The sequence below is a fragment of the Amblyomma mixtum genome, chromosome 8 (assembly GCF_055824585.1).
Source record: "Amblyomma mixtum isolate Tamu chromosome 8, ASM5582458v1, whole genome shotgun sequence".
NCBI lineage: Eukaryota > Metazoa > Arthropoda > Arachnida > Ixodida > Ixodidae > Amblyomma > Amblyomma mixtum.
The window spans coordinates 73,134,752-73,148,067 of record NC_143019.1 but is presented as its reverse complement, the minus strand read 5'-3'; the positions used below and the strand labels follow the sequence as shown (position 1 = coordinate 73,148,067).

General features: G+C 46.3%; 1 protein-coding gene across 1 annotated transcript; it reads right to left on the bottom strand.

The window, feature by feature from the left end:
- Positions 1 to 1,520: 1,520 nt before the first annotated feature.
- On the bottom strand, positions 1,521 to 12,708 carry LOC149332995 (uncharacterized). The gene is made up of 4 exons (XM_089557610.1): positions 12,685 to 12,708; positions 9,439 to 9,606; positions 6,383 to 6,472; positions 1,521 to 1,616 (listed from the first exon to the last, which is right to left on the bottom strand). Exons 1-4 carry the CDS (start codon positions 12,691 to 12,693, stop codon positions 1,521 to 1,523), a joined length of 363 nt encoding a protein of 120 aa, XP_089413736.1. The 5' UTR covers positions 12,694 to 12,708.
- Between the last annotated feature and the right edge of the window lie 608 nt (positions 12,709 to 13,316).

The window sequence follows — 13,316 nt, the reverse complement described above, 5'->3', positions numbered from 1 at the left end:
GTACGCTGCTTTAACTAACGGCGGTGTCTTCACGAACAGCCTGGCAACAATCGCTCCTCCGTTGGCAGTCGCTCAAGACTATAACTATGGTCACGACAGCCGCTCATGGTATACGGTGACATTGGCTTCGAGACATGTGCGGAGCAGACAGATACATGCCCTAATATCATACCAACAGCTATAAAGGTTCTTCATTCCATCGTTTCGTGCAACCAATATAACTTCTCTCCCGTTCGTCCAGCTTCCTGGGAAGACATGGCGTGCGTGCGTGCGTGTGCGTGTGCGTGCGTGCGTGCGTGCGTGCGTGTGTGTGTGTGTGTGTGTGTGTGTGTGTGTGTGTGTGTGTGTGTGTGTGTGTGTGTGTGTGTGTGTGTGTGTGTGTGTGTGTGTGTGTGTGTGTGTGTGTGTGGTTTAAGGATGTCCCAAAGCGAGTCAGGCTATGGGGACGCCATAGCGAAGGGCTATGGAATAATTTCGACCACCTGGGAATCTTTAACGTGCACTGACATCGCACAGCACACAGGCCTTTAGAATTTCGCCTCCATCGAAATTCGACCGCCTCGGTCGGGATCGAACCCGCGTCTTTCGGACCAGCAGCCGAGTGCCATAAACACAGCCACCGCGGCGGCTGTGAGTCTGTGTGCGTTCGTGCGCGCGTGTGTATGTATGTATGTATGTATGTATGTATGTATGTATGTATGTATGTATGTATGTATGTATGTATGTATGTATGTATGTATGTATGTATGTATGTATGTATGTATGTATGTATGTATGTATGTATGTATGTATGTATGTTGGTTGGTTGGTTGGTTTATGGGGTTTAACGTCCCAAAGCGTCTCAGGTTATGAGACACGCCGTAGTGGAGGGCTCCAGAAATTTCGACCACCTGGGGTTCTTTAACGTGCACTGACATCGCACGTACAGTACACAGCCCTCTAGAATTTCTTCTCCAAAGAAATTCAATCGCCGCGTCCGGGATCGAGCCCGCGTCTTTCGGGTCAGCAGCCGAGCACCATAACCACTGAGCCACCACGGCGGCTATGTATGTATGTATGTGTGTATGCATGTATGTATGTATGTATGTATGTATGTATGTATGTGTGTGTGTATGTATGTATGTATGTATGTATGTATGTATGTATGTATGTATGTATGTATGTATGTATGTATGTATGTATGTATGTATGTATGTATGTATGTATGTATGTATGTATGTATGTATGTATGTATGTATGTATGTATGTTGAAGTTATGAAGCATACTAAGCATATTCCGTGACCTCTGCCGCAAAAAGAGAAAGATTACTGCAAGAGTAGCCTTCCTAATCACTGAACACTTTGCAGCCCGCGTATTGTAGATGCAGGGGCCGCGCGTTAACATACCTCCGCATAGCTTATAGAGTTATCAGGGCTTCTATTTTGTAATTAATAGCTGTACACAGGCGCAATCTGGACAGAGAAGGAACGCGAGCAAACGACGCCATCGGGAGGCGTCCAGAGGCCGAGGCGCCGACTCGTCAGAACCAGCCGGTGTCCCTCTTCACGTAGTACTTCTTGTAGGCGGCGTAGCCGAAGTGCAGGGCATGCAGGCCGCCCGTGCAGAACCCGATCATCTGCGCCGAAAAAACTCCACTGTCACATTTTGCTTTTTGAAATAATTGCGAGGACACTTTTGTAAATAAAGTGTTCAGAGGCGAAAGCCATGGACACTATGCCGTGACGACTTCCGGTGGATGTGACATCACACCGTTCCCATGGCTACATCGATACCGAAATTATACATTTTTCGGGGATCTTAATTGTTAATTACGTTCAATTACACATTTTTACATCTAATTTGACACAAATCCGACGCTTTTTCAACCATTCTGTGACAATTTTCACTATGCCGTGACGACTTCCGATGGATGTGGCGTCGCACCGTTCCCGTGGCTATATCGACGTCCGGGCTATTTCGACGCTATTTCGACATTTTTGCCTATAATTAATTAATTAATGTGCAGTCATCAAACTTGGCTTGTAGGTTCATTTTTTCTTCCTTTATCTGAAGCAACCACTGGTTTTGTTCTATGTTTTTTCGTTCCCAAGTTAAATGTGTGTGACACGCTTTGTTATGGAACGACAGTATGAGCCATTAAAGGCTTTCGCCTTAATAACTGCGCACACGCAAGACACGACATAACAAGCGACACACGCAGGCGCGTTGTGTGTCCCATTTTATGTCCTGTCTTATGTGTGCGCAGTTATTTCAAAAAAAGTCACTCGCCCAAAATTAAATACTAACATTTTATTTGTTTATTCATTTCAGGTTCGCTCATGGCCAAGAGGAGTTACAACGTAGTAAACGAGGACAATGCTCGGAAAAAGCCTATTTACAATAACAAAACTAACGCACGGGGTAAATCAAAATGCGCGAAAAAATTGCGAGGACAATTTGGCATCTCAAGCGTTGAGAGGCAAAAGCGGAGGACCCGGCGGCACTGGGGATCGAACCCTGCACCTCCCGTATACGAGGCATATGTTCGAACGACTAGGCCACGGCTGCGGTGCGCGTCGAGTTCGATTCGCATCGAGATCGCACATGCCAGCATGGTTGCCGGTACTGGCCAGACACTATATGGGGCCACCTTTCAGAGATGGCGGAGCTCTTGATGAAACCGCCTACACTATATTACAAAAAATATGCAGAACGCAACGAAGATTTCAGTGGGAGGAGAAAGCGAAACAAGCAGGTACTACAAGGTTGAGATTATTTGGAAGCAGCTCAGCAGCGGTAATAATACAAATCGGTTACAGCACAGTAAGCGAGAAGTACAAGTGGTATTAAAGGCGCAGAATGATGCGCAGCACGTCACAAAACATTCACAGCTAAGTGGAATGCGCCTAATTAAGGTAAATAATTTATAACTGAATATTTTTCTCTAATGGTGTTTCGGTTTCAAAAGCCAAATGACGGTTGGGACGTCAAAGATGCGTTCAGGTCATGTGAAGCATACAAAAACTGCTCATAGTCTCTGTCTTCTTCGTTTTAACTCACATCAACTCGTACGAAAATCCCGCTCAAAGACAGAAATGGCAAAAAAAGAACAGACAGCGATTATATCGCAGTTTTTGCACGCTTGACATGACCTGAACGTCTCTAGTACGCCACAGCCGCCGTTCAGGTTCTCAAGCCGGAAACGAGAGGACCGAGAAAAAAATCAATTATAAACGACTTATTGCCATGACTCATGCATACCATTTTTTAGGGCATCACTCCAAACAAAAAAAAATGTCCATCCAAAAATTTGGTCTCTCTACTCTTTTTTAGAACAGCAAGAATAATGCATATACGTGCGAAATCGGCATCGTTGCCCTACAGGGTAATATCCTAATCTACTACAAAATGAGCTCGAAATCACTTTTTGAATTATGCCATGTTATTAGTAGTAAGAAAAGCTACCAGTGACGCCCTGGGGTTGAACGATGCGAAGCAAGCAGTAGTGCTGCAAAATGGAATGCTGACTTGGCGGGGATAATCAGTGCAGAATGAAATGCAGGTAAGATGGGTGAATAGAGCTTTTTTAAGACTTGCGCTCAAATGATAAGTTTTAAAGAAAAGGCGCAGTCGTAACATAGCGCACTGCGCAGTGAAGGGGCGGTAATGATAAAGTAAGCTTCATGAGCGTTCCGCTTGCTGAACGATCATTATAAGAAAGAATAAAACAAGGAGTGTGATTTCGCTTTGCTTCAAAAGCTACTAACAGTACGTTAATTTGACCGTCCAATAGTGAAGAAGTTTGGTTTATTGGTTTATGGGGTTTAACGTCCCAAAGCGACTAAGGCTATGAGAGACGCCGTAGTGGAGCGCTCCGGAAATTTCGACCACCTGGGGTTCTTTAACGTGCACTGACATCGCACAGTACACGGGCCTCTAGAATTTCTCCTCCAAATAAATTCTAGCCGCCGCGGCCGGGATCGAACCCGCGTCTTTTGGGCCAGCAGCCGAGCACCATAACCGCTCAGCCACCGCGGCGGCATAATAGTGAAGAAGTATACTCTAGATTAGTACGAACCAAAAATTGGTAAGCTATTTTTGGCAACAGTTTGGCAACAGATGGCTGAAAATTTTAAATCTCCCAGAATGCGATCAGCATCCAAGAAAATGTGGCTAATATGATTAATCCAAATTTGTTTTGGGGTCAGAACAATACCAAGGTGCTTATTCGGTGTAAATGGCAGTAAAAACGCATTGATATTTATTTTATTTATTTATTTACATATACTGCAGCCCCGATGGCGCTATTGCAGGAGTGGGGGGAAGGAAAAAAAATGCAGAGAGGGACAACATATTCAGAAGTGAACACCATTAAAATACAGAACAGAAATGCAACAGACTAATCACAGATTTGCAACAACATTGAAAAATAGGTTTGGTTCCAGGGAGCGTATATCACCGGGTAAAGAATTCCATCGTTCGATAACACGAGGAAAAAAACTAAATTTGAACGTATCAGTGCGCGCGTGAATGGGTGTTACATTCAATGGGTGGTAGCTCCTTGTAGATGAAGATGCTGAAAAATGCAAATACTCAGACAGTGAAGCAAAGCGGGATGAATTAACAATAACATGAAAATATTTTAAACACTCATTGTCGCGGCAGGTACAAAGGAGGGAAAGGCCTATGGCAGGAAGAGTGGATGAAGGTGAAAAATGTCTGTCATACCGTCGGCAAATAAACCGTACTGCTTTCCTTTGGACGGATTCCAGCTTACTGATATCGGACTGTTTATGAGGATTCCAGATTATTGACCCATACTCCAAAAGTGGACGAATTAAAGCTTTGTATGTTACCAGTTTAGTTTCTTGTGGGGCAACACTTAGTGTACGTTTTAGATAACCGAGCCTCCGCATAGCATTATTGGATATTGTGTTAATATGCTTTGACCAGGACAAGTTAGAAGAAAAAAGAAGACCTAAATATTTGTACTCGGACACTTGATTCAGAGAGTTATCTTTGAATGAGTAGGTGTAAGAAGATGGCATTGTGCGATTACAGAATGACATGTATACAGATTTACGAAAGTTTATTTGCATTTGCCATGTCTCACACCATGAGCAGAATGACACGAATGACTGATCATTCGTAGATTCATACTATACTGGTAGATTCATGCTTTTACTACGTGAGAACCGCACCACTTAGCATTTACTTGCATTGAAAGGGATGTGCCGTTTATAATACCCGCAAGAGGTTTCGCTAGGTCTGTGTAGCAGTGCAGTAATATAGTCAATGTCACAATTAACACTTCTTTGTACGCACACAAAAGCAAAATGTGGCCAATAGTCTTTAATGTGAACTCATTCAATCCGAACATCCAGCCTATCTAAACCTGCGATTAGTTACTGCAAAAATTTATAAGGAGGGCGATTAATATGCACCAGCGACAACGGGAAAAATATATTCGAATGTGACTGAACTATTAGTGTTAAATTGCTCCGGCGCCCGACGAGTTCGCTGGACTTCTAAACTCAAACCGAGATAGCATGCGCCGCGACCTATGAACAGTCATGGTGAAAAGTTTTCGGGCCACATGATTCTGTATTGAACCCTTCAGTCTAACCCCTAAGACACGCCTAAAAACTAAAAAGTCTAGACGAGGGTCCTTTTTGCGCCAGAGAAGTTTAGAGCTTCGAGGACGCCACGAGCTACTTACAGCAGGAACGAAAAGGAAATCGTGTAGTATGATGGCTCTTCATTAACGGTGTACAAAGACTAGAGACGTATTCTCAAGAACAACAAAAAGAAAGCAGTTACTGAGATACAGAGACAAGGAGCGATACAACGTGACTATTTTCTCTAGGTGTGGGCGGGTGGTTAAATTGCGACGGGTGCTTCCAAAAGTAAATTTGATTTAACTTAAGTTCGATTATCGGCAAACCACAGTGCCCGCGGGTCGGATTGAAAAAGAGTTCGCTCTGGGCTGAAAAAAAAAAACTAGCAGAGGTTTAGCGCTTTTTAAACCTAGTCATATGAGCGAAAGCTATAGTATACATGGTTACGCATGGTTTGGCGCCGTTGTCGGTCCGGCACATGTCTCATCCATGACGAGTCTGAGCGTCCGAGAGCCAGCAATGGAGCTGTTACACATCCGCTAGTCACGTGCTGCAGGCGAGGCTCCGAAAGAGCGCAGCTGCGGCGCCTCTCCACAGCGAGTCACGTGGTATTACGTCACTTTCCCCACCCCCGCTCTGCCGGCTCAAGGTCAAACGTGCACCAAACTTGACCTTGGGAGTTGTAGTGCGAAGAGTAGAGGTTTCGCTCTAAAAAAGAATTCGCCCTACAAGCACTGGCCTGGACACCTATATTTCAAGCGTTTTGTAGTCAGTATGTACTCACAGGCTGCAGCGCCACCTGATGGGTGTCTCGGATAATAAACAGCGAGCTGGCAAGGTAGGACGCGGCACCGACTGCTTGAAAGATGACGTACTGCGAATGGACCGGTGGGGAGAGACAACAAAACATTCAAAGACTGCACTGAGCCAGTATCTGTGAACGCGTACCCCGCGCAAACAAACACCTCAGCGCTATTTTAATGTTTAAGATCCGGTTTACTTTAAATGGTAACTGTTCTCTAGGTTAAACTAGCCGCTTGTTTACTTCAAGAGGCCGTTCGAAGTATGCTTTTGTTTCCTTTCAACCGCAGGCCACATTACGCGTGACAACATGTAAAGAGGTACCATACTCAAGGCTATAGCCCTATCCTCGCAATATAAGGCATGGACTATTTAGTTTGAACCCTAGTTTATGTTCACACATGTGTCATGTTCGCAACTTTAAACCCCCCAAGCCAATACCTATTTATATGCGCACTATTTATATGCGCAATGAGTAATACAGCCTTGTTAGTAAACAATGAAATACGCCACCAGAGGATATACGACAGCTCAGTTATGCACTCCTTCGCTAACCACTCGCTATCACGGTTCGCCCTTCCCGTGTACAGAGTCGATCCCACTTGTCTAGAGCGCTCGAGCGGTGCGCTGGGGAGCAAATGTAGTTAAATCTTATCGCAGCTGCTTTGCTGGGGGTAAGGCGCCGGTGCCTGTGTGGAGCACATGTCTACTAGGCTTCTCCCCAGCGCAAGTATTATCACTGAAAGTCAATGCCTTCTTGAGAATTTCGCTTTATTTCCACCGGCCGGCACCGCTCGAGCACTCTAGACAGGTGTGATCGACTGTGTACATGTGCGGACATGGTAAACGGAGCACACTATTGAGCTATGAACGCAAGCACGTCTGCTCTGACAAAAAAAAAGAGGACACTGTGCGACCATTAGAAGCCGCATCCCTATCAGCAGCAAGCAAATGTCGCACATCTCAACTTCCATTTGACGTGCCGCAGCGGAGGCAGCAATGTTTCATTCGTGGAATGTTCCTTTTGTCAGATAATTTGAACGAAAAAATATTGGCCAAAAGAGACTTCTTAAGGTCTTTTAGCGAAATTTAAGAACCGAAATTGCCATTTTTTTAATTCCCCAATTTTTCTAGTTGCTGATAGGAAAAAGGGTCTGAAATATTCGGCGATACTGATCAATTTTAACGACGTAAGGGTAGCTCTGGCCAAAGGGCGCAATGGCGCAAGGCATCTGCTCAGGTGGAGTCGAAGGGGCATTTTCCAAGCATTCCACCCCAGAGAAGCAGAGTACCACGCCAGGGGAAATCTTGTGCGCATCGGAAACCTGCGGGTACCGGCATCAAAGGGGTTCGATTGCCACTGCCACCAGGTATACACACCGGTTTCCAGTAGGTACATTATTTCCCCTGGCTGGCCTGGCACACGGCTTCCATGGGGCGGAACACTTGGAAAATGGGCCTTTGACTCCACATTTTGTAAACGAAATTCCTTTGGGCTCTTTGGCTAAAGCTGCCCTTGTGTCATTAAAAATTAAACGTCATCAATTCACATTAAACAACGCGTAAATAAGCTACAGTGTGACAGTGTGTCCGTTTGCTTTAGGGCGCACGTTTATGTCGCTTTGCTTTTTTATGCCTATACATTGTAAACATAAATTAACCTATAAGGGGCCAAAAAGAAGTAAACTGTCCTTTAGTGCACTCCCTTAATGGGACAGGACATACCGCCCAAGTCTTGGGGTAGGTTTCGATCAATAAATGTACGAAATGCTTACTGCTCGCTATGGAGGCATTTTTCCACCTAAAAGAATAGCAGCTTGATGCAGTTAGCAAAGGAGACTTTCAAGCGTGGCAGCGGAAGTTTTAAGATTTGCAATTTGAGGAGATTAAAACATCGATTGAAATCTTGGTAACTGTTTTGAAAAGTGGATCTGTTTCCAATGCCGACTGCAAGCATGCCCTATTTTTAGAGATGCAAATCTACCTCATGTGTTGGCAAAAATTAAAATTGGTTTTCGAAGAAAGTAAATGGCGCCGTATCTGCCTCACATATCTCGGCGGACACCCGAACCGCGCTGTAAGGGAAAGGAGGAAGGTGAGACTCAGTGAAATAAGAAAGGAAGTAAAAGGTGCCGTAGTGGAGGTCTCCGGAATAATTTCGACCACCTGGGGATGTTTAACGTGCACTGACATCGCACAGCACACAGGCGCCTTTTGCGTTGTTGGGACTTTGGCATCCCACCGCTGCCACCAATGTAGGGACTGGGAGTCCGAGCCAGGAAACGGTCGAGGCGATGGTGAGTCAAATGACTTTATGTACAGTATGTACAAGGGCTTTTACATGATACAAGGGCCAAGAGCACCACGAGCTAGCACAAAAAAGAAGGGCGGCACCGGCGGCGAGCGTAGCTCCGGCGTGATGGCTCTTCTGCTGCCCGTCTGCTTCGCGGGTTCAGTGCGGCTCCGTTTTTAAAGCCGCCGTTGTCCGTTGAGGCAGCCAGCCGTTCGAATCCTCTTATCAGGTCACGGCACTGGCCACCGTTCAAATTAGACGAATGGCCGAGAGGCGGCCGGCCGTTGAAGGCTTGCAGACAGGAACGGGCGGCTGGAGAAGCGCCGCAGGTGTCCGAGCCGACGTTGAGGAGGGGGAGGAGGAAGGGTCCGCGCCGGGCCGGGCGCCGGCGAGGCGGGATGATTCACGCTGCAAGCCGCGACATGTCCGAGAGAGTCTGGGCCCGCTTTGTGCGACGGCGGGCGCGCAGCACTGGTTTAGAGAGGCCAGCCAGCGAAATGTGGGCACCGGCACAACAGCGTTCAGCCTCCATCGAAACGCGGCCGCCGCGGTCGGGTTCGAACCCGGGTACTCCGGCGCAGTAGCCGAGTGCCTTAACCACTGAGTCGCCGCGGCATGTTGAATCAGGGAGCTTCTAGTCTTCTTTTCTTTGTGCCAACTAGGCCCGTTCGTGTCAGAAATAAAAACAAATTGAATACTTCCCCCCGCCTTTGGGAAATAGTTCGTAACCCTAGAAGCACACTCACGTAGAACAGGCGCGGCAGGTAGTAGGCCGACGCGGCGCTCATCATGCAGGACAGCATCATGTAGAAGCCGTTGAAGCCGAACGTGCAGGCCGTGCCGGCGAGGAAGCGCACCGCCTTCGAGTCCCTCTTGCCGGTGGTCATCAGCACGTACAGGGTGATGCCGCCCACCTGCGACACAGGGGTACGGAGGAAGGACCGAGTGAAAAATTCAGGGGGCACTTTGGCTCTCTAAAGTGCTGCAAGGAGAAAGCGTTTCCTGGCGCACTGTTTGTTTTTATTTATGTTTTATTTTTTATCTTGTTTTTTATTTTTATTTTTGCTCTTTATTTTTATTGTCTTTTTATTTTATTTTCATATCTTATTTTTATTTTGTTTTTATTTTTGTGTATTTTCTTATTTTTATTTTTATTTTTCCTTTCCTTCACTTTATTCCTTTTATTTTATTTATGAAACCCATGCATTCACTAGATGCGCCTTTATTCATGCTCAAGTAGTAGTAGAAAACTTTTATTGAGATCTTTTAAGAGATTCGCGGATTCGAAGCCTCCGTCGTCTTTCGTGGCGCCGGCGACTTGAGGCTCCTCTTCAGCAAGGTTGGGCCCCTAGTCCAGGGCTCCACTGAGTCGCGCTGCATCAGTAGCGTGCCGCACTAAGGCCCTTTGGGCCGCGAGCTCGCTGCTGGTGAGCCGGCTCTCCCATTGCTCCGCACTCGGGAATTCGTGTTGGTGGAATGCTTTATTTCGTTCGCACTCCCATGTGATGTGGTATAGTGTGGGTGTGTCGCCGCACCAGGGGCAGTTTGCTCTGTATTGTGTTGGTGACATCTTGTTATAGATGCACAAGAATGCTCAAACCTTGAGCCTTCGTGGCGTTGTGGTAGCGTCTCCGCTTCAAATGCCAAAGGCCCTGGTTCGATTCCCACCCTCGGCGCAATTTCTTTTTAAGCAGTGACGCCGAAAGGCGGACAAATCTGCCGACGCGTCTGTCGACACGGCTGCCGACATCGTCTGCTAACGACATTATGAGGTATTAAAGGCTTTCGCCTTAAAAGTACGTTCAGCTCAGTTTCGCAGCGGCACTTCCTGAACTTGTTCCGCGAAGGTCATTCCCAACAATTCTGGACAAAAGCATTTTGGAGGGAAATCTCCACTTCCCGCATACAAACCTTGAAGGTCCCGTTACGACGCAGATATAACCTTGAAGCGGCCTCAGTTAATAAAGAAAAAGAAGAAAATTGTGGTGTAGGTGGGACCCGAACCCGGGCGTCCCGCATTCGAGACGGGGACGCGTCCACTCCGCCACGAATTTTGTTTCCTTAAGTCCGTCTTAACCAGGTCTTATCACGCAACCCGTCACACACAATCGCACCAGCATCCAACACTTGTTGTTGGGCTAGTTGGTAATACATACTTCTGAAGGAACCAGCGCACAAAAAACAACGGACAAGAAAAAGGCTGAACACGACGGACAGGAGCGCTGAACTCACAACTTTATTTCGGAAGTACAGATGCAACGTAGATATATTTAAAGTACGTATATGTACTTCCGAAATAAAGTTGTAAGTTCAGCGCTCCTGTCCGTCATAATCCGCCTTTTTCTTGTCCGTTGTGTTTTGTGCGCTGGTTCCTTCAGAAGAACCAGCATCCAGCAGCTCTCACTTCGTCAGCACATCAACATTCCGGGAGACACACGCATGCATCGAGGAAAGGGAGCCGGGCAGGAGGTCGGTCCTGCGCAGCATATACCCCCCGCACTATAGCACAGTGCTCTCTGAATAGAGACGTCAATGAATGTGGCGGCTTTGCGTAGCGATTTGTCATGCGGCTTTTCCACAGCAGGCTAAACAGCCCTATGAGCACTTGTACATCGCATGGAAACTCGAACATGAAACCGCCACGACTTTTCGACTCTTTGAAGTGAATGAAGGTGCATCTAGTGAATGCACAGGTGTCTAAGAAACGTATCTTCGAGATATGTACTGAGGCGTGCGTGAGTAATTTAATTATGAGCATGGAAATTACAGATATCTCAATGAAGCCAGTAGCGAAGTACGCTTCCGGTGAATTTCCTTGGTTCATGGATGGATGAATGGATGGATAGGAGCGCCCTCTTTGAAACGGGGTGGTGGCAATCGCCACCATGCTCAGCTTTTATTTCTTTATTATTTTTTTTGTTTATTGTGTTGGCAATTCTCATTAAGAATCGCCATCATCTTTACCTACGGTTTTCTACAATTCTAACCTTATGCCACATCTCTGCTTTTCAGCCACCAATCCTCCGATCGCTTTTTGCTAGCTTCCACTGCAGATTTATTTACATCACCATTGTTATCTTTAAACCCTAGGGTCTCAAGAAGAGTGACTGCGCCTGCATCGACATCCGGATGGATACCATCACATTTGAGTATAAGGTGTTCAATTGTTTCCACAGATCTACCACACACTGCACATGTGTCATCTTCTTCGTCAAATTTATTTTGCTAACTGGCATGATGGCATGATGGCGCGCAGTCATAGCGCCATCATGCGGCACCCACTGAAACCCTAACACGCAATGTACAGCAATGGTCCAGAAGATGGCGTGCGTCTAGTGAATGCAGAGATGTCTAAAAACGTATATTCGAGTCATGTACTTAGGCGTTCATGAATAATTTCTTGAGCGTCTAAATTACAGATGTTTTAATTAAACGAGTATCGAAGTTGTCCGGAACGCACTGAATGTTAGACGCCAAGCGGCGTCTAGTTGCCCGATACACCACAACTTTCGCTCTCTAACCAGGTTTAACCGTAGTTAAAGCAAAGCAATTTTTTTGGGCGGAAACTCTTTCAAGTAAAGTAAGATGTCGCTACAACAACCAACATATCAGCACATCACCCGACTGTAGTCTTACATTTTTTTTTCTATTAAAATCTCTGCTATCGTCCAAAGCATCCCGCATTGGTTCCCATGGCAGTCTTAACTGTTCGATGCGATTGATGGAAACAATTCAAAACAAAGACTTTGCTAGATATCATAAGAATTGATAATTACCTTCAATATTTAAACAGCAGTATCTCACAATTTTTCAATTTTCAAAATTTTTGTCCGAAAATGTTGGACACGCATGCGGACAATGCAGTTTTCCCCACTCAAAATTACTCCCCCGGTGCGAAATCTCCCTCCTTAATCCGCCTCTGCTATCGGCTGACCACATTAAGCGGTCAGGCGAGGCCCGTTTCGTCGAAGTGTATAGGATGCGAGGCTCACTATCTCCATGAAGTTCAGTAGGCCGTTGGGCCTCTCGAGGTAGTCGTGGAAGCCAATGCTGAACACAGGCCGCCTCCTGAGTCCCAGTACAGGCGGCTGCAGAGTGGCGAAATCTGCGAGGAAATACACGACGCTGTCATCATCATCAGCCTGACTACACCCACTGCAGGGCAAAGGCCTCTCCCATGTCTCTCCAATTAACCCTGTCCTTTGTCAGTTGCCGCCACTGTATCCCCGCAAACATCTTAACCTCATCCGCCCACCTAACTTTCTGCCCTCCCCTGCTACGTTTGCTTTCTCTTGGAATCCACTCCGTTACCCTTAAGGACCAGCGGTTATCTTGCCTTCGCATTACATGCCCTGCCCAAGCCCATTTCTTCCTCTTGATTTCAACTAAGATTCTTTCGACCTTTATTCACCGTTATATAATCTTCCTCCGTAATTCGCTCTGCTGACGCTGGAGATGTACATATGAGGCTTAAAATAGGGTTGTTCCGTATAAAAATTTCATCCATATTTTCTGCAATCCCCCACTGCTGGGGGTAATAGCGCCTTTTTTTTTTCATCTTCATTTTCGTCGCTGTAGGTGAGCACAATGTTAGACGGCAGTACGTGAGCTGGGAGCTGCATTA